Source organism: Tenrec ecaudatus, chromosome 3, assembly GCF_050624435.1.
Source record: "Tenrec ecaudatus isolate mTenEca1 chromosome 3, mTenEca1.hap1, whole genome shotgun sequence".
NCBI classification, from domain to species: Eukaryota; Metazoa; Chordata; class Mammalia; order Afrosoricida; family Tenrecidae; genus Tenrec; species Tenrec ecaudatus.
In genome coordinates this window covers 217,318,128-217,338,848 of record NC_134532.1, presented here as the reverse complement: position 1 = coordinate 217,338,848, position 20,721 = coordinate 217,318,128, and the positions used below count along the sequence as shown (strand labels likewise).

The following is a 20,721-nucleotide window of genomic DNA, read 5'->3' as shown; positions in this document are numbered from 1 at the left end:
CAGTGTCCCTTCTGCAGAGCACATCTCCATGCCCCCTAGTCACACTCCCTGGGATGAAGCCTAGGGAGGGGCCCGGCCCACTGACAACTTCACCCAGAACCCTGCTCCAGCCCATACACAAGAGGGGGGCCCATATCCAAAGGGTGGTCCAGCCCTACCCATGGACTTAATGCCCAGGACAACCCCACCACGGAGGCACAGGGTGGTGCCAGAGAAGGCAGGGTTCCCAGCCCGCCCCACAGGTCCACCATGGACCAAGGGCCACAGAGAGTGACAGGAGTGGGGCTGGGCTCCTGTACCAAGAAGAGGGAGCCCCAAGGGGATCCCATGAGGAGCCAGAGGCTTCCCAGGGCAGGTGTGGAGGACGGGCCAACCAAGAGGTATAGACCTGGGCGCAGGCTAGGGCACACACATCCCGCCACCCGGGGCCAGGGCTGCCCGACACATGCAGGCAGACAGATAACAGCAGACACAGGGACTCACGCACACATATACCAAACACAGGCACTCACATAGACATAGGCATACCCGCAGGCAGGCACAGGCACACACACAGGCACACGAGCACACCTCACACACACCCAGTAGAAACAGGAGCTCCGGGACAAGGATGCACTCTTTCTTGTTTAACAAAATAAATTAAATATACGCGACTTCAGCTTAAACTCTAGATAAAATTACAGAGGTTTGGGTCTGCCCTGGGCAGTGGGGGGTGGGTACCTGGCCTCCACGGGGTGCCAACACCAAGCTGCAGGAACAGGCTCCAGCCTCTGGCACCCACCCTCCCGGCCAGAATCCCTCCTTGCATTATTATTAATATTATTATCTTCATTTCTTAAATATAAATATCAAGGGGACTCCTTCTCTTGGAGGGGAGGTACACCTCTAGGCCTGGCTCTCACGGGCAGGGCCTGGGGATACCGCCACCGCCCCCAGCCCAGCTCGGTGGCAAAAATAGCCAGCCACTGCCAAACTGGGCAGGGGCGCAGGCAGGCCAGTATCAGGGCAGGGCACAACGGGGGGCTGGGGCTGGTCAGTTTGCCAGGGTACTTCTCAGGCCCCTGGCAGGCTGAGGAGGGGCAGCGGGGAGCCATGACCCCTCTGGGGACCAGGGGTGGGGAGATTCCTTCATCAAGTCACTGCATCTGCACTGCAAAGTCAAAGTCCAGTCTTCCCCAGTCACTCACTGTGTGTGTGCGTGTGTGCGCACGTGCACGTGCTGCACACCTCACCTTGTGGCCATGCTTCACAAGGGGCTCCCTGGGCGCTGGCTGCCCCTCCTGGCCTGCGGGCCCACCCTGCTGTCTCTGTATGCCCCTGAGCCCGTGTGCCCGTCTGCCAGTGGCCCCCAAGTGCCTGGCCCTAGCACTGGTAGTGAATGTGCTGGTGCTGATGGACCTTACCCTCTGTGTGCGAGTGCGTGTGCGTGTGCGTGTGCACGTCCGTGTACAGTTTGGGGTAGAGCTTGGGGCCTGCTGCTGAGCCAGGGCCCAGCAGGTGCTGGGGGCCTGGGGGGGACCCATGCTCCTCACACAAGGCCGCTGCCCCCACAGGCAGTTCCTTGTCCGCGCCGCGATCCCGGGCTGCCCCGGGTGGGCGGTGTGTGGGCGTGGACATGGGCGGCGCGGGCCCGGGTGTGCACGGCTTCTTCTTGGTTTGGCAGAGCCACAGCAGCACGGTGCCCAGGATGAAGACGGCCCCCGCCGGGATGCCGATGACCACGGGCCACGGGAGGCTGGTGGTGGAGGACGACCGCGCTACAGGCGGCCCTGGCGGCTTCGGGTCTGCAGAAGCAGGCGGGTGGGAGGGCGGGGTCACAGAAGGGTCCGGGAGTCCCGTCCATGATGGAGGCGGGTGGGAGACCCAGGAATTCCCACTCACAGTGAAGGGGTGGGGACCAGGAGTTCCCGCCCACAGTAAAAGGGTGGGGGCCCAGGAGTCCCGCCCACAGTGAGGGGGTGGGGCCCCAAGAGTCCCACCCACATTGAGGGGTGGGGCCCAGGAGTCCATACAGAGTGAGGGGGTGGGGACCCAGGAGCCCCGCCCACAGTGAGGGGTGGGGCCCAGGAGTCCCATACCCAGAGTGAGGGGGGTGGGGACCCAGGAGTCCTGCCCACGTGAGGGGGTGGGCCCACGAGCCCCACCTGGCAGCACGGTGAGGAAGGCGCTGCGGAAGCTATAGCCCATGGTGTTGGCGCCCAGGCAGATGTACATGCCGGCGTCGTCCTGGCGCGCGCGGGCGATGAGCAGCTTGTTGAGGTAGGAGCCGTCAGGCCGTGACCACACCTCGCCGGTGGGCAGCACCACAAACTTCTGGCCGCCAACGTCGATGGTGGAGTTGTGGCGGCCCTCGGCTCCGTACTCCACGCGCTTCAGCCACTGGATCACGGGCTTCACATCGCTGCGCACTTTGCACTGGAACGAGGTCGTGCCGCCAAAGTCCACAGTCGTGTTCACGGGGTGCGTGCCGGTCAGCACGGGCTTGGAACGCGTCCTCTCTGCGCAGGTGGGGGTGGCAGATGTGGGCGGGGCTTCCCAGGCCCAGCTCACCATCCACAAAATCCACGTTACCTCCAGGGGGGCATGGTGATGGTGCCTGCCTGCCCACCCACCTGGCCTTCCTCTGCTCTCACGGATTACATCCACTCAGTGGGTGGTATCCACCACCTGCCCACCCACCAGTCCACCCATTACCCACCCTGGGCACTCACGGATTACGTCCACCCTGTAGGTGGCGTTGATGGCTCCGGCGCGGTTGGACACACGGCATGTGTACTTGCCACTGTCCTCGGGCCGCAGGTTCTTGAGGCTCAGCGTCCACTTCTTCTTCTTGCTCTCGCTGGCCTCAGCCCGCAGCAGGGCCTGGTCATCCTTCATCCACGTGATGTCCGGCCTCGGGTGCCCGCTGGCGACACACTTCAGCCGCACGGAGCTGCCCACAGGCCGTGCAATGACCCGGCGCCGCATCTTAGAGGGCTGTGTGAAACGGGGCCGCGCTGCAGGACCAGGCAGCGCTGAGGTCAGAGCAGAAAGGTCCGAGCACACCCCAGCAATTACCGCCCCCACCGCACCTGGTCAGCAGCACTCACCCCACTGCTTGCTGGCTGGGTCCTCTTGGCCCCCAGCAGAGCCGTCAGCCGCTGGGCTGGCCTTCCCTGGGCTGGTGTCCTCTGCGGAGCAGAGGGCGGGGAGGAGGGGCGCATGAGGGGGGAGGCGCTGGAGACCCCAGCCCCACCAGCCCAGCTGGGAGAGCCCTCGAAGACACGCCCATGCGACAGAATCCCCAAGACAGCTGGTGAGAGCTGCCCAGCGAGCGCCCTGGGCACAGGTGACCCCAACGGGCTGGGAGGGAGAGGCTGGGAAGGGCAGGCGGGTGGGCCTGCCCCTCCCACCCCGGCTCCAGGGGGTCTGTGGGGCCTGGGACAGAAGTGGGGCCGAGCCACCAGCAGCTGCGGTAACCCTAGCCCACATCAAGGCGCTTGAGACCGCGGTGAATTAACATGGTTCGAATACCGCCCGGTCATCTGCCCCTTTGAAAGGCCCATGGGGGTGGCCTGCACCAGCCTTCCCATCCTGGAGCCCAGAAAGGCCTGACAGATAGTGGGGGGGGGGGGGAGGGCGCATGCTGGGGAACCAGGGCCAAACCAGGCAGTCTCAGAGGCCCACCATGAGCCAGCCCAGACTCTGAGTTCAGCATGGCCACCTCTGTGCCACCACATGGCTCTGGGAGGGCCTTTCCCAGAGGTCCCCCACCAACACACAGGAAGGAACCCAGACTGAGAGAGGGCGGGGCACCCCCTGGTATCAGGGTGCTCTGGGTGTGTCTCTGGGTGACACCTGTCCAATCCAGCGCCCTGGGCGCAGAGGACAGAGAACAGAGAGGCCGCTGGCTGCCGGGCGGCCCCTCTGAACTCTGAAATCCGAGCCTCAAAGCCCAGCCGCCACCTAGGTGCACCCTGCCAGGGCCGCCCGCCAGGCCCCTGACTGCCCGCCTAGACTGGCAGCTTGCCTCGGGACCCCCGCCCACCCCAAAGCTCCTGTATTCTCTGCGACTGTCCCCAGCCAACTCTGCAGTGCACTACTAGAGTTCTTCATGGGGAGGGCCTCCTACCCATCCCCAGTCTGGGGTCAAGGAGGGTAGAGGGCAGAGGTCAGCCAGGGTCTTGGTAGCCCCAGCTGAGGCTGTGTAGGGTGTGTGGTGGGCAGGGTTGTCAGCTGGGTGGGCAGGATATTGACAGGGTGCGGCTGGGGCCTCCCTGTCCCAGGTGAGAGGATCCCGGGGTCCGGCTGGTACAGATTCTGTCTCTAGCAGGAACCCTGTCCCACTACCCATGACCTTTGACCCATAGAGGTGCCGCACGCACCAGTGACGATGAGCGTGTAGTTGACGCTGAGGCTGCCGAAGCCGTTGGTGGCTTTGCACACGTAGGTGCCTGCGTCCTCACGTTCTACTGCCTTCACCTTCAGCCCCTGGGGCAGGACTCGGAAGCGGCTCCAGCCACTGTGGATGGTGCGGCCATCTTTGGTCCACATGGTCAGTGGCGGTGGGTCCCCCTCCACAGGGCATTGCAGCCGCACCGTGCGGCCCAGCCGTGCCACCTGTCTGGGGATCACCTTGTCTGCCATCCTTGGAGGACCTGGGCGTAGGGAGGACAGCGCAGTGAGGGGAGTGGAAGAAGGCAAGCAGGGGACCCTCGCATGGGTGACTGTCCCTGCCTGGCCTCCAGCCCAGGACCCTGGGCTTCCACCCAGATTTACACATGCAGTAGAGGGTCGAAGCAGGGATCCCTCTTCCCAGACCACACTCCAGGCACTAAGCCCACGTCCACTGAGAACTCATGTCTCTCATGACCCCATGTCTATTAAGCACTCACTACGCACCAGACCTGTGTTCACCCAGCACCCACTATGCACCAGATCCCACGTTAATCCAGCACCCACTCTGTGTCAGACCCTACATCTACTCAGCATTCACTGTGCACCAGATCACATATGCTCCAAGCCCTACTTCACATCAAACCCACGTCCACTGAGCACCCTCTATGTCCCATACTCTAAATCCACCCAGCACCCACTGCGCACCAGACTCACATGCACCCACCACCACCCACTGTGTACCCTGCAGACCCCCATAGCCACCCAGCACCCACTGTATGCCAAGCCCTACACCCGCAGAGCACCCACTGTGCGCCAGGCCCACGTTCGTCCAGTGTCCAATGCGCACCAGGCCCATGCTTGCTGAGCATCCACTGTGCGCAAGGAAGTCCTTCCTGGACAAGACTATTCAGTACCCTCACAGAGCCCCGTGTCCTGGGTCCCAACCCCCTCACCCCATACCTGGAGACGGCTCTCTCACAGAGGAAGGTCTGAGGACGCAACACACCCTTGGCTTGAAAACACTCTTGACAAGCTCATGTCAAAAAACACAGGGCAATTTTCTAAGCAGCAGTGACTCTGGGGTGAAGGTCAACAGTGCCAGGGGGCTGGGGAACCCTCAGGGGCAGGGGGTGGCATAGGAAGGGTAAGGCTGTGGAGGACAGGCCAGACTGGGGTCTGGTTGGGCAGCCAGGTCCAGGTGAATGCTGGGGGTGATCAGGATGCGGGGAGTGGCACCTCCCCCGTTTCCTAGCTCCCTCCCAGCGGTCCTTGGGGTGGGGGGCCCTGCTGGCTCAGAACGTGGGGACCCCAGGGCGGGTTGGGTGTATGGCAGTGCAGGCGACAGCGGGCAGGCAGGCAGGCAGTGATGTTATCTCAACAGGGGCCTGACAGTGGAGGCATGTGTTTTTAATAACCAGCTGGTATTTTTTCAACATGCAATTACCAGCTGCTTACATTACCGCATGGCGGCCCTCCCCTGTGCGCAGAGCTTCTGCGGGTCTGCGGAACCTGACCTGGCTTTCTTTCCTAACTTCTGCCACTGGGGACAGAGACCCTTCCCCACAGCACTGAGCTGAGGGAGAACACAGCCAGGCGCCCCGCCTCACCTCTGTGCTGGGGGGGGGTGAGGATGAGGTCTAGGTTTGAGGACCCCTCTGGGAGTCCCCCCAATGAGGAAGTCTCTGGATTGTGATCCGAGCAGGAGTCAGCCCAGCCCAGCTGGTATTGGGGGGGGGGGGTAGCTCTCTGGGGCTCTTAGCAAAGGGCCCACTTCCTGCAGTCTCTGACAGCCACGTGGGCAGGTGCCAGCCTTGTGGGGGACAGCGATGGGGGTGCCAGGAAGGCTAGGCTGAGGCTATGTGGCTACCTCCACCAGCCACTCAACCGTACCCTGGCCATCTGTCCCAGGTGAAGGGGTCCTGGGAAGACCCCCACTCACCAGCTCTCCCTGCAACCACACACTGCCCCACCCCTTGCCCAGGGGCCTCCGGGGACACCCTCCACCCCAGGCCTCCCAGCCATTCCCAGGCAAATCCAGCCCACCACCTGTCACTGCCTGAAATTCCAGCATCACCGACCGGCCTCCGGCCGGGAACACTGAAAATGGGTGGTGGCCCCTCGTCCCACCCGCTGGCCCATGTGGCCTCCTGGGAGGGCACCTGGCACAGACCCGTCCCCAGACACCTGTCCAGGAAGCATGGGAGAGACTGCTGGTGGCCTGAGCAGCCCTCCCTACCCCCTTGGCGGGGAGGGCTTCCCCAACCAATCCACACTTTCCTGGAAACACATAGCTAGGGGGTCCCCAAGGGCAGAGGGGCACACAAAACCTCCCCACAACATGAGTCACAGCAGAGGAGGGGCACAGGCAGTGGGGACACCAGACAGGTCCTGCAGCAAAGACAGAGCCAAGTGACCGCCAGCCAGACGCTGCAGGAAGCTGAACCCCCCCGGGCAAGCGCTGCCGGAGGCCAGGCCATCAGCAGCGGCCAGAGGCCCCAGCTGGAGCCAGCCTTATCCTAAAACAAACAGTCTCCCCTCCCCCCACTACCACCCCCACCTGGGCCTGGGCCGTGTGGGGGCTGGTGAGGCTCCACTGTCCATCACCAGGCAAGGACCCTAGCTCCCCAGGCAGCCCCAGCAGGCGGGCGGGAGGGAGGCCCAGTCCCTCCAGACTGGCCAGGAGTTTGGGTCTCCTGACTCTATATTTAGCACAGGAAACACAGTCCCCATTGTTCCACCTGGAAGCAGCCTCCAGCCCAGAGCCAGGGGAGAAACTGAGGCAGGAACCGGTTGCACGGCGAGGGCCCAGCACCACCCTCTACTCCATTGAGTGGTGAGGAGAGGGAGCTCTGGGTGGGGACTTTGGGGCCCATGGCAGAGTTTCTGGGATCCCTCCACTGGGCCCTGCCTCCTCAGCCCCTTCCTCCAGGAAGTCCCCAACCTTAAACACACACAGGATGGTGGACACACTCAGGTTCATGGGGCGGGGGGGGGGGGGAGGCTAATGAAACACCTCTGACCAATAGTCCAGTAGTGGGGAAGGTACTTGGGGAGCATTACCACCTCCCCTGACCCTCCTCACTGGCCCTGCTGCAAGGACTTTGGGGGCAGTGAGGCATCTGGATGGGGTACAGTGGCCTGGAGGACCCCAGAGGGCCCTCTGCCATCCATTCACCTCTGGAGAAGCTCTGTTTCAATAGCCACCCCTCCTTCCAGCCCTGCAGCGTCCACACATAGGCACTGCCCAGCAGTGCTATGCTGATCGGCAGGCAGGCGGCAAGGGGCCCAGCACCTCGGGCAGCTGGTCTGGTTCTATAGGATCAGCTGGTCTGCTTTCTCGGTAGAGCAGGGGACCTGGGGACAGGCCTCCCCTGGCAGACCCCACACGCACTGTAGGCCCCAGTGCCTTTGGGATCACCCCAAGCTCAGGACCCCTCCAGGGCCACCATGGGGCCCTTGCAAGCAGGCTCTGGATAGAACCTCACCAATGCCAAGCCTCCACTCCACCCTGCAAGCTCACAAGTAGGACAGGGGCCCTGGAGATCAGCACGGAGGGTCAGGAGGCAGCTGGGCCAGGGAATAGAGCTTGTTTGGTACATGGTGCTGTGGCCGAGCCACAGGGCATCCCAAGGCCGGGACATGGGCAGATGCAGACACACACACCACCACCACCACCACCCCTGTGACCAAGGGCAAACTCTAAATCAGACTCACTGCCCTGGAGAGACCATTCCAACTCAAAGAGCCTAGAGGGAACCTGAACTGCTCCTGGGGCTTCCAAGGCTGTGGAACTTCACCAGGGGGACAGATACCTTCATTCAAGTTGGAATGCTCACCGCAAGGTTGGCAGCTTGAAACCACTGGCCACTCTGCGGGAGAAGAACAAGGCTTTCTACACCTGTAAAGAGTGCCAGTCTGGGAAACCCACAGGGCAGTCCCACTCTGTCCTGCAGGGTCACTGAGATTGGAGGGTTTGCCTCCGTTGGGGCAGCTAGTGGGTTTGAACTGCTGACCTTGCGGTTAACAGCCCAACCCACTATGCCAACAGGGCTCCGGCTTCCAGATTAAGATCTGGACGCCCAAATATCAGGCTCACTGGCATGGCGTCTACTGCGACTCAGGGTTTCCAGGCTGCAAATCTGTGCCGAGCCTCCAGCCCAATCTTCCTGAGATTGAACTGCTGACCTGTGGTTAGCTGCCCAACTCGTAAGCCCTACACCACCAGGGCTCAGAGGAGCTGGAAACTATAAAGGTCACTACTCGGTCAGAGGCCTAGTGAGACTTCCAATGCCACTTGTGGTCCCCTCGGGTGACATCCCAGCCAGCCCCAACCCCCAGCAGGATTCAGGCTGAGATCCTGACCCAGGGGGGCATGGAGAGGGGCAGGGAGGTGGGCACAAGGCATGGGCCTCAGGGAAGGACCCTACATGGCTGAGGTACCTGCAGAGGTCAGGATCAAGGGCCCTGGACAAGATGGAGAGACAGACCCCCAACGTTGGTCTATGTGCCCCTGCAGACACCAGGGCCCTGAATGACTGGCGCCAGGCCTTGACCTCTGACCTCTCCTCCAGACCTCTGGCACTCAGCCAGCAAGGAGCATGCCACCTGAAACCCCAGCTGGGAGGGGTGCCCAGGACGTCTGGGTCCTGGGGATATGGATGTCACTGAGTTAGCTCATCCAACTGAGGCAAACCCTACACACACTGACCGACTTCTACCCACTCCCAGGGGGGTGGGGAGGAGACAGTAGGAGAAGTGGGAACAGGCCAGAAGCAGACTTGCTGGAGGTTAAACAGCCTGAGAGAGAAGGCGTGAAAGGACAGCGTGGTCAGCCTTGGTTGAAGGGGCAGGAGTGAGGGCAGGTGGGTCTGCTAGGGCACTGGGTGCCAGAAGAGGTGGGAACCGGGAGGTAAGGGGTTGGCGTGTGTCAGAAGCTGAGTCTCCCCAGGGTGCTGCCTTGGCCCCCAGGTGCTAAGCAGTGGGGCCAGGTCTACAGCTGGACCCCCAAGGTGCCAAGTAGAAAAGACCGCGTAACTCTCCCACCCCAAAGTTCCTCTGACCAGACAGTGGCTAGGACCCCAGAGGAATCAAGACCGAGAGGCGCTGAGAGAACAGTCTGCTCCAGAATTAGGGGGACAGGTGAGGGTCCTCCAGGGTCCAACTGCCCCTCAGGAGTCAGGAACAGAGCCCTGTCGGCCTGGAGACCCTCGTGCAGGGCTCACTCAGACATGCAAATGCACACAGGCTCCAAGTCATCAGCTGCCTGCCCACCTGGCTGCCTGCTCCGGGCATGGCTGCTCGGCCAGTGGTGAAACTGGTAGGACCCGCAGGACAGGTGGTTGCCCCAGAAACCGGGCCTCTCTGGACGCCGTGAAGGGCAGCCATGCAACAGCAAGCTAGCTGGGGCCATGCGTCCACCCAGTGGCTGGCCAGCAGCAGATGCCTACAAGCTGGCCGCATGCTGGTGTATGGCCCTGGAGACCCCTGATGGACCCTTCCAGCCCTTCTCAGGAGGCTCTAGATAGCTCTTTCTGCAGACCCTTCTCCTGAGGGTGCCTCTTCCATGCCCCTGCCCTGGGCACAGGGGCACAGAAAGAAACCAGATTGGGGTGGGGGTGGGGGGCAAGGCAGCCTGAGGACCAATGTTAACTGCCAAGGGGGCATCCAGACATCAACCCCCTATCATTCCAGATCTCACCAGGTCCTCCCCCTGCCACGCCACCCAGACCCCATCCCTGTCCCACTGTCCTTGGCCTAACCCTAGCCTCGGCTTTCAAAGCCTCTTCCCTCATGTCACTTCCTAAAGGCCTGGGGGCTTCCTAAGGCCTGTTGCAGGGGCCCTCTATCCCCACTGCCACCCCTGGGAACAGCTGGGCAGGGGAACACCGCAGGCCAGGACCCCAGACCCCTCCCCACCAGGGATCAGTGATGTCCACAGCAGCTGTGCTGATAGGCTAGGTCACTGAGACTAGTCGCCCTGAGGCCCAGGCAGCCCTGAGGTAGCATGACCCTAACCAGCCATAGGGACTCTGCAGGGCCACCTGCTGCCCTGGGGCCTGGGACCTAAGGAGTCCTGAGGGATTGTGGGGCCCCTGGTCTCACCCCAGCCCTCGTCCCAGCAGCCACTACCACCTTGGCCTCCCCATCACTCACTCCTCATCGCTCATCCCCTGGTCGGGATACACGCCTGGGTCAACAGGTATCCCTCCCACTGCTGCCACCTCAGGATGGGGGGAGGGACCCCTAACAGGCTGGGTCACCCCCCCAAAGAGGGCTACTGTGCTGCCAGTGGCCCACCCCAGCACTTCAGCAGAGGTGCAGAGACCAAGGAAACCCATTGCAGGAGTCCTCAATGAGGCAGGGCATCCCCCCTGCACCCCAGCTCGCCCCTCCTCATGGCCCATATCCCAGCCTCACCAAGGTGTCCATAGTCCCCTAGTGTCCACCCTGGCCATGCCAGCACTGCCCCGACACCTGGATACACCCCCGCCCCACCTCCTCCTTGTCTGGTTCTCCCTGCCTCTCCCAGGGGGCCCCCAGCTCCAGGCCCTGAGGCCTCCCAGGACCTTGGAGCCCCACCTGGGAGCATTCAGGCTGGCAGCCATGCCCACAAACGGCAGTGGGTGTTTGGAAGCGCACAGAACAGACATGGAAGGACTGTTGTTCTGAGAATCTGGGGACAGGGGTCCCCACATGCTGACACTGGAGCAACCCACGCTAGCGTGGCAGCAGGCTGCTCCCTCCTCCGGCAGCCTCGGAGCCCGCACCTGAATCAGGGCCTGGGCCAGCCCCAGGCTGTAGGCCTGGTGTGGGGAAAAACCAACATTTCCCCTGGTTTGGGCCGTGGCTGCACTGAAAGGGGCTTTGAGAGGGCTGCCTGGCCCATTGGTGGGGCCTCACAATGGATAAAGGAGCCGGCATTTCCAGCTCCAGCCAAAGACGACTTTGTTCCCGGCGACCCCCCTACTCCCAAGGGGACAGTGATTTATTTTCCCTTCCAGTAGTGGGGGCCCCCGAGGCGTAAACTAGGCAGCTGGCCGGCATCCCTACCTCTCCCCCCACCCCCCGCACTGCGCCCCAACCCCTCAAGAACACCACTGGGCCTGGCTCCTGCCACCTTTTAAAACCCATCGCCAGCAAGTCCATTCCCACTTTGAGCAAATCTCACTCACTGCCGACTCTCGATGCTGACTCCCAGCGACCCTACAAGACAGGGTCTATATGGCCCCTGTGAGTGTCTAAGACAGCGACTCTTTACGGGAGTGAAAGCTGAGTCTTTCTCTCAGGGAGCGGCAGGTGGTTTCAAACAGATCCCCTTGTGGTTAGTCTAATGCATAACCACTACCCCACCAGGCCTCCTGAGCAACCCCAGTGACCACGGAAGGAGGGGAGAGCTGACCCCGACCCACCAGGGTTTCGAAGGCTGCAAATTTTTCCAAAAACCCACTGCCCACTATCAAGCCAATTCCAGCTGTTTAACAACCCCCTGGGAAAGGGCAGAAAGGCCCCAGTGTGTTTCTGAGACTGTAACTCTTTACATTGTAACTCTGTATGTTGTAACTCTTTACATTGTAATTCTGTACATTGTAGCTCTGTACATTGTAACCCTTTCCGGAAGTAGAAACTTTGATTTTCTCTTGTAGAGCAGCTGGTGGTTTCAAACTGCTGACCTTGCGGTGTGCAGACCAAAGCATAGCCATAAAACCTCATTTTTCTTCCCAGTGGGGGGTTCAAACTGCTGACCTCATGGTTAGCAGCCCAATGCACAACCCACCGTGGCACGAGGGCCGTGGTAATCCCACAGACGCAGTAGCACCGCCCCATGGTTTCCAAAGTGGTCGGCCTTTGCAGAAATGGATGGCCTCATCTTTCTCCTACAGAGCAGCTGGTGGGTCCCAAGGGTGACCTTGGGATTCGAAGCTCAATGCTCAACCCACTGTGCCACCAGGGTTCCTTCTTGTCACTTGAGCCTGGCTTCATATAAACAGCCCCACTCACTGGACTGCCCAGAAACCCTGAGGGAGGTTCCTGCCACCAGAGGCCACCAAGGCTCTTGCACTGTGTCATGCATGGCTTTGGAGCCTCCCCCGGACACCAGGAGGCTGCAGTGGGCCAGGAGCCATTCGGCCCCTGGGGGCCACTCAAGCCCTCGGATGTCACACTGCAGAGGGGAGGAGCCTGGCCGAAGCACCCGCCCAGTGCCCTGAGCTCAGGGCTGGGCCCCTCCAGGAATGGCCACTCTGGGCAGAACCAGAAAGCCATCCTGGCCCCCCCTTGGAAAGCCCCCGAAACCCGCCTCGTGGAATTATTGGGGAATGGTATTTCCTTCCTTATGGCTCCCGCTGGGTAATGGGAGCAATCAAATCCTGTCCTTTTTTCCAAATTTGGAAAAAAAAAATTTTTTTTCAAAAACACTTTCAAGCAAATCCACCAAGATTGTGTAACTTTGGGGAAAGGGGGACCTTTTTTATTTTTTTTAAATGGGATACAAGTATAAAGTTGTGTTGTTTCTAGAAATTGTACTATCGGGCAAAGACGATTCTCACTCAGCCACATAGACCCTCTGCTTGAGGGGGCCAGGCCCCAGGACGGTCCTGAAGGGCCCCCTCCCTGGCGATGCCTTGGCCTTGCTGGGCCTGGAGGGTAAAGTGTGCGTCCTGCCTCCTCTCTCCACCCCCAAACCACAGAGGGCCTTGGAAGGCAGCTCACTGAGCTAGCCAAACACAGCCCCAAGGCCAAGGCCTAGGGGGAGACAAGGGCATGGGAAGGGGGGTCATCAGAGGCCCCTCAGCACCCGAGGCAGACCCACTGCCACCTGCCACCCACAATCCCTACTGTCTGGGGCTTATGGCCAGTGGCAGGCCAGGCCAGTGGGTCTGCAGAGCCTCCCTGACTGAGTGGCCAGAGGACAGGCAGGTGCAGCATTGGGGGAATCAAAGCAGATCAAAGAAGAATCAAAGTCCAGGGCCGCTGCCCGCCAGGGGCCTTACCCAGCAAGGCCTGTGTGCCCGCTGTGGCCAGAACAGCCGCCCAGCCTTGCCTGGGCAGCCCCCACCCTCCAGCCAGCCGGCCAGTCCCCAGCGGGCGAAGGCGGGGGTACGGTGGCATAAGGCCCACCTGGGCTGTGGCACGCCACCCTACACCCAAATGTGGCCATATAAGGCCTGGTCAGCTAAGTGTGCCCGCCGGGCGGGGGGAGGGATGATCCTGAGTGGTCAGCAGGACTGAAGGGCCGGCCTGGCCGCAGGTCCCGCCTAGCTGCCCAAGAGCCAGCCCATGCCCTCCTGCTCAGTGACCATGGCGGCCAAGGCGACCAGCCCCACATCACGGCCACGCTGGGTATGGGGTGCCCCTCTCAAAAGCAGGGCCCGGAGGTATGCAGGGCTGCCCACCTGCATGGGCCCGCTTACATCTACCAAGAGGGGACCGACCATGGGGTGTGGCCCCAATGCCCATGGTCTGAGGGGGTCTGCTTCAAGAGAACCCTTTGTCCCACCCACATACACACACCAAGCCAGCGCTGGCAATGACCCAGACCCACAGGGGCATGTGTGACCCCAGCTCTGCCTGCACATAGGCTGCTGGGCAGGCCTGTCAAGTGCAGGACATGCTGGAGGGAGAGGGAGAGGGTGTCCCAGATGGGATTCAGGGGCATCTCTAGTGTCCCCTCCACTCCACCTGGTCACCCACCAGGAATCTCTGAAGTTTCCCAGTGGCCACCATGAGCCCACTATGGCCAGAAGGAGCCTATTGCTCAGAAAACTCACAGGACGCCCCATACTCTCAGAAGGTTGGTCTAGCTTTGGGTGAAACAAGACGAGAAATGGGTGAGGGCCTCATAGGGGAAGCAGGGAAAGGCCCATCACTGAGTGGAAGTACAGGGGTGTCTTTGGAGGACACCAAGGATGTACATGGGGTGCCCCTAGGTGTGCAATGGGGGCCCACAGGTAGACTGGAGCTGGGGGCCCGGTACCCTCGGTACCCCACGGGTGCGCATGGGGCACAAGTTGTCAGGTGGGCACTGTGGCAGGGTTCAGAGCCAGGCGGGAAGGGGCGGCGCTGGCGGAGGCCGGCTGCTGGGCTGGGAGCCAGGACTCACCTCGGGCGGCGGCGGCCGGCGGGAGGGCCCCTAGTAGCAGTGGCGGCAGCAGTAACAGCAATGCGGGACAAGGCGTCATCTCGGCCTCTCTGGACCTGGGGAGACCCATGAGTAGTTGGGGGGGGGGGGTGTCACTGAGAATTTGTGGATGGGAGGGAGGCAGCACCACTCCTCCTAGCCTGGGGCCCCAGGGTCCCCTTCCCCTGCCCTGGGCTGCGGGGACAAGGCACCCCCCCAAGCCCCCTCCGCGCCCGCGCTCCAGGCGAAGGAAGCGGCGGCGGGGCGAAGCTCCGGGTATCAAAGGCAGACAAAGGGCTCACACTAATTACTGGCCTCCCCCGCCCCCCTCTCCAAACACCGTCTGGATTCCTGGCGCTTGTAACCCGGGCCCTGCCCGCGGGCCACACAACACCGAGCGGCCCCGCAGATAATCGCCTGCGCCATTAGCGGACAAATTTGCACTGGGGGGGGGGTGGCCCACGTGGGGTGCGGGGCGGGGGCGGGGCACCGGCCGGACCCGCGGGCGCCAGGGGAGACAGCGGCGAGGCCCCCCGCCCCGCGGCCCCAAGCTGAGCACGGGGCTGGGACCCTCGGGCCGCAGCCCGGACCCCGGCCCGCCCAAGGGCGCTCCCGGGCGGCCGGAGGTCGCGATCCATCTCGCGGCGGGCTCACCTCGGCGGGGCTCGCGGGCGGCGGGGCTCAGGGCCGGGCCCGCGGGGCGCGCTCCGCCGTCATCTCCCCCGCGCTCAGCGCCGCCCCGGGCGCCGCATCCCGCCGCCCCGCGCCCGCGGGCCCGACCTCGGGCGGCGGGGGGCGCTACCTGGGCGCGGGCGGCTGGGGCCGCGGCGGGGCCGGGGTGGGGGCCGGGCCGGGCAGGGCCGGGGTCCGGGCCGGGGGCGGCGACTCGCTGAGGGAGCCCGGGGCCGCGCCGCGAGGCGTCGTTCCCTGCGGGGCTTTGTCAACTCTCCCGGAGCGAGCGCGGAGCCGCCGCCGCCCCGCCCCGGACAACTTTCGGCCAATGGGCGCGGTCCGGCCCGCCCTTCGCCCCGCCCCACTACAAAACTTTTCTCCAATCCGCGCGCGCGGGGCCCGCCTCCCCCCCGCCGGGCTCCCGAGCCTTAACCCTCGCGGCGCGGGGCGGTGCCGCGGTGGGCAGCGAGCCGGACCGCTCCCCCGGGCGCGTCCCAAACCTCCAGTCCCGGCCCCCTCCACCCCGGGGGGCCTCGGGATCTCGTGTCTCCGCTGGGGCAGGGCTGGACACCCAGGCATTCTCGCTCACGGCCCCGAGTCCCACCAGGTGCCTCGGCGTCCACCCACACCTGCGCCCATCGCACCCGGAGCCGGAGGGAGTTCGGGGTGCGGTCCCGGAGCACAGGCTCCTGCCTCTGGCCACCCTAACGTACGCTTCTCCAGCCCGCTCCTGTCGAGTCCCTGACGCCTGACCTTTGGCCAGCCCCCGCCTCGAGTCCGGGCCATCTCCCCGGCTGCCCGGAAGGGGACCTAAAGGACGGCCGAGGGGCGCTTTCCCACCGGAAGGCCAGCCCAGGGTCTGTTAGTAGCCACGGGGAGATAGATTCAGGACGCCCCCTTACCCCGGAGCGGCTGCAGGGCGGAAGGTAGGTGGTTTGGGAGGGAGTGGGGGGAAGGTGGATCTCAGGTGATCCACGAAGGTGCGCCGCCCACTGGGCGGCTTCCCCGGTCCCTTCGACCAACTACTGATAGTAATAATAACGGCATTTATTTATAACAATGATGGAAGGCCGCCCCCCCTGCTTTAATCCGCCCCACGCCCGCGGCAGGTAAAGCGACGTACAGGCGAAGAAACGAGGCTCAGAGAAGGTAGATTGGACCTGAGGGTGTCCAGGAGTGTCACAGATGGGGGTCCAGCTGTTCTCCAGCTTCTCCCCAGTCCAGCTACCTGCACGCAACTGGGGCCCCAGGCCTCCCACCCCCGGGCCTCTCTCACCCCGGGGCAATCTTCTCTGGTCCGACCGATTTGTACAGACTTCTCCACTGACGGAGAGGTCATCTCGAGCACACAGCTGTGTTTCCCTGGCCTTTGAGGGCCTGACTGCCCTTGGTTTGCCCACCCCCAAATGACCAGCCTTCCACCCCAAAGGCACGGCCTCCCTCCCACCCAGACATGGCTTAGCCCAGGCTGTTGCCCCGTCTCAGAAGCCATCTCTTCCAGGAAGCCTTTCTGCAAAGATTGAAATTCATCCTTGTAAGACAGTGTCCTCTGGGCACAGGCGCCCTGTGGCAAGAGGGCCAGCCCTCAAGGGGGCGACCCACCAAGATCCAAGCTGCCTTCAGTCAAAATAAAAAAATCGAAGTCACTGCCGATACCCACTCTTAGTGGCCCGATAGGACAGGGTAGAACTGCCCCTGTGAGGTACTGAGACCAATTCTTCTTGCTTCCCGAGGGGCGGCTAGTAGTTTCGAACTGCTCAACTTGCGGATCACAGCCCAACACGCAACCACTGCGCGCCACCAGCTTTGGGGGGCGTGTAGCACTATGTCTTTCCGTGCCCCGATTCCCTCTGCAGCCGATCGCTCGGGCAGAAAAGGATCTGGCAAAGGTGGATCTGGGTCTTGGGATCCGCCAGGAGGGCCGGTCTCCAGGCCCACCTGAGCGCTGGAAGTCACAGACAGGTGCTCCCGCACACAGTGGGGTGGCGGGTGGGGAGGTCACGCGGTAGCGGTAAAACTGCCTCCGCCGTCACGGACGAGTGTGTGAGGAGACACCACTGAAGCGTGAAGAGGTCCGACAGGTGTGTGAGCCTGTCAAGGGCAGGTGTGTGAACGTGGGGAGGTCAGGAACAGGAAGCGGGTTGCCCGCGAGGCGTTGGGGGCTGGGGGGTGGAGGGGAGGGGCAGTGGGGGCCAGGCAGTGGGGACTGGGTCACGGGCAGGTGAGGCGGGCCCAGGTGGGTGAGGGGGAAGTGGGCGGGTGCCTGAAGCCGCCCCAGGTGTGTTAGGCTGTCAGGTAGGTGTGTGAGGAGGAAGTGGGCGGGGGACGGGGCGTCTTGCGCTGCCTTCACCTTCCCCGCCACGGCCTCCTCCTGGGTCCTGGGGAGGGGGCCGGGAAGTGCTCTCCGGAGGGCGCCGGGATCCTCCCGCCGCCAGAACCGCAGACGCCGGCCGGCCCCGCGGGACTTGGCCGGGAGGACGGGGACGGACGGGGGCGTCGCCGCGGTCCGCCTGGGCCGCCCTGAGCGAGGACGCGCTGCCCCCTGGCGACCACGTGGGGTATAGCGGCTCCCCAGGGTGCCAGACCCTGCGCGCCCTGATAGTTCTCCCTCCCGCTCCCTCCTCCCCCACCCCCAGACCAAGGCAGCTAAGAACCTGAGACCCTTTTCGCCCTAGCCCTTCAGCCAGGCAAGCGTGGGCCCCCTTCCCCCCCTCCCCAAGCGCTCACTGCAAGCCGCTGAATATATGGAGCCAGAGCACCTGACTCCAGCCCTGCCCCTTTGCAAAGTGAAATGTAGGGAAAATTAGCCCACCTTGCTGGTCTCAGGCCCCGCCCCACCCCCATCTCAGGTAAGCACCGGGAAGTATGCATTTGCTCTTCAAATGGACGTCCATCTACAGTTTCCTGCTAGACCCTTGGTCTGGGCCAAGGTCCGTATAAAGGCTCGGGATAGCACCCAGCCAGTGAGGCCCACATGGCCCCACCTTGAGCCGTGTTAACAGGTGGAAGACAGGACAAGGAAAGTAGAGATGCTGATGGCCAAATGTACAGACTTCTGCTTCTGCTCAAGGTGGGTATAGGGACTCATCCAAAGACACAGGTCGGTGGGCAACAAGGGGCAGTGGTCTTGGGAGGCCCGGCTTTGCAATAGACACCTGCTCCCTGCCTGGAGATGGTTTCCAGGCCAAGGTGCAGTTGGGGGAAGGACCGGGGCCTGGCAGGACAGTCTCCTGGAATGGGCAAGGGGGAGCTGAGAGACACATCAAACCAAGTACTACGGGGTTGGGAGAGAGCCAGGAATCTCCAGGTCTCCCTGAAGCTTCAGCTGCGCACCCAGCAGTGGGAAGAAGCTGCCCAGGGCTGGGCACAGACTACCCAGCAGGATTCCAGCCGACACAGCACTTGTGTCTGTGTGAGTCTGGGTGGACTAGAGAAACAACTTCATAGACACTCATGTGTGCATAGAAAAGAGCGTTATATGATCAGTAATTATACATAGGAAAACATCCCAGTCCGGATCAAGTTCATAAGTCCAATATCATTCCATATGCCCAATACTAGTCTATAAATTCCTCTTCAGACTCACACAACAATGATGCCGGGTGCAGGAAGATCACAGACCAGTGGATGGAAAGTCTTGTGGAAGCCTCTCAGCGCTGGCAGGGGTTTCCACGTGGCTCCTCCAGCTCCAGGACTCTAGCTGCCATCAGCATAGCTCCATGTGGCCTCTCAACAGGAATGTTTCACGGGAGTTAGGCAGAGAGTGTGCACACCTGGCCTCCAGTGAGCTATTTATAGCTCTTGTGCCTCCAAATGAGGTTGTCAACCTGCAACCTGCTTGATAGGCTAGCCTCCGCCCCCTCCCAAGTTGACAGAAAGGTTATGTAACGGTCAGCGTGAAGGGCATTGGTTCAAGTGGAAAGACTCACCCAGTTACTGCAGTTGGGGGGCAGCTCAACCCCAGAACCAATGTAGTTTCAGCTCTCTGCCTGTTGCTGCTGTTGGTACCATCAGATTGGTCCCATCAGCAGCTACCTTACGCACAACAGTGAAACACTGCCCGGCAGAGCTTAAAAACAAGACAGGAGAGGATCCCTGCCCACAGCAGAAACAGATGCAAGAAGATGTCCATCCACTGCAGGCGACTCCACCCCCACTCAAGGCCACACCTGATGATGGAGTAGAACTGCTCTGTGGAGTTCCCCACTCTGCACACCTTGACAGGAGCAGACAGCTTCATCTTTCTCCCTTGGAGCCCACTGGTGGGTCTGAACCACTGACCTTGCAGTTAAACGCCCAGCACATAGCCTACCACTCCCAAAATATCTAGCACCCAGCCAGAAAAGGGTCACAATGTCTAGCATCCGATCAAAAAGAATATGGGTCAAAGGAAACAGAGCAAGAAATGATAACCCATGATATCACCCAGGCTGAGGTGGAAAATGGGTCAAAATGATTCAGAAATAATAAAATTATGGAATGAGTATGCAAGAATATTGTACATTAAAAAATACCTCATCTCTGAGATCCAGCAAATTCTAACTCATAACAACCCTGAAAGAGTAGAACTTCCCCCACAAACCTGTGGGCTTGAACCTTGACCTTACAATGAAACCACTGGGCCACCAACACTCTACACACACACACAGTGACTCTATCCCATATGATCCAGATGCCAGATTAAGGATGGTAGCCAGAGACCTGGGTCACAGAGAGGCTGCAAGCTGAACTTGTAGAGGTGGAAGCTCATGTCTGAGATAAGGAAGGTCTTGGGCAGGACTTGTTAGAGGATTAATCAGAGAAACTGGATTGTACGAAGACGAAGGACACATCAAAGTTGGAAGAAGGCTAATTGGCAACCTTCGACATGCAGATGACCCAGCCTTGCTTGTTGAAAGCAGGAGGACTGGAGCACTTGCTGGTGGAGATGGAGGATGGCAGCTTGCAGGATGGATGACAACCCAACATAAAGAACACAAAAATCAAGTGTCATTGCATGGCATTGGGTAGATGTGCTGCACGAGACCTCTGAAAGGTGTTGGGAAGCAAGGATGTCACTCTGAGGAGTAAGGTGTGCCTGACCCAAATGCACTGGCCCTTCATCATATGCCCCCTCTTGAAATAGTTGAACGTTGACCGGTTGTTTCCGATGCATTAACTCTGCGTGTTCATTTCATCCTCTTTGGCTGCTCCCGCATTGTTCCGCACGTACCTGTAGAATCCTGGAATACTGCGACTCGAGGTTTGGCTCTGGTCTTCAATTTTCCGCTTGAGAAGTGTGTTCTTTTAATTTCCAACTCCAAGCTTTCATACGTTCAGTTGCGAGACTTTGTCATCTCGAGCTGCCCTTTTGACTTTTGCACTCAACTCTCGTTCAGCATCACGTCTGTTCCTTTTGACTTCTCTACACAGGTTCAAGAGCAAGTTTCAAAGTCTCTCCTGGCAGCCACGCTGGTCGTCTCTTTCTTGCCTCTCTTCTTAGTCACATTTTGTTTTCTTCGGCGATCGTGTTTCTGCGGCCATCACACCACTCCTCTGTCTGCGATCATGGGTGT

The 20,721-nt window shown here is 61.4% G+C and overlaps 1 protein-coding gene across 2 annotated transcripts; it reads right to left on the bottom strand.

The window, feature by feature from the left end:
- Positions 1 to 605: 605 nt before the first annotated feature.
- Positions 606 to 15,439, bottom strand: FGFRL1 (fibroblast growth factor receptor like 1). Of its 2 annotated transcripts, none has more exons than XM_075544570.1 (7): positions 15,297 to 15,439; positions 14,477 to 14,571; positions 4,365 to 4,637; positions 3,090 to 3,170; positions 2,712 to 2,996; positions 2,145 to 2,498; positions 606 to 1,784 (listed from the first exon to the last, which is right to left on the bottom strand). In XM_075544570.1, the coding sequence occupies exons 2-7, from the start codon at positions 14,553 to 14,555 to the stop codon at positions 1,363 to 1,365; spliced, it is 1,494 nt and encodes a 497-aa protein (XP_075400685.1). In that variant the 5' UTR covers positions 14,556 to 14,571; positions 15,297 to 15,439; the 3' UTR covers positions 606 to 1,362. The 2 variants fall into 2 exon arrangements, with proteins under 2 accessions (XP_075400685.1, XP_075400684.1); XM_075544569.1 differs by lacking the exon at positions 15,297 to 15,439 and adding an exon at positions 15,149 to 15,290.
- Between the last annotated feature and the right edge of the window lie 5,282 nt (positions 15,440 to 20,721).

Excerpts from the sequence above, each read along its gene's own strand:
- FGFRL1 (XM_075544570.1), bottom strand. The coding sequence starts at position 14,555 with ATGACGCCTTGTCCCGCATTGCTGTTACTGCTGCCGCCACTGCTACTA. Across the intron at positions 2,997-3,089 it reads CCCAGCCAGCAAGCAGTGGG|CGCGGCCCCGTTTCACACAG; the intron begins GTGAGTGCTGCT and ends CTGGTCCTGCAG. Across the intron at positions 1,785-2,144 it reads CTTCCTCACCGTGCTGCCAG|ACCCGAAGCCGCCAGGGCCG; the intron begins GTGGGGCTCGTG and ends CTGCTTCTGCAG.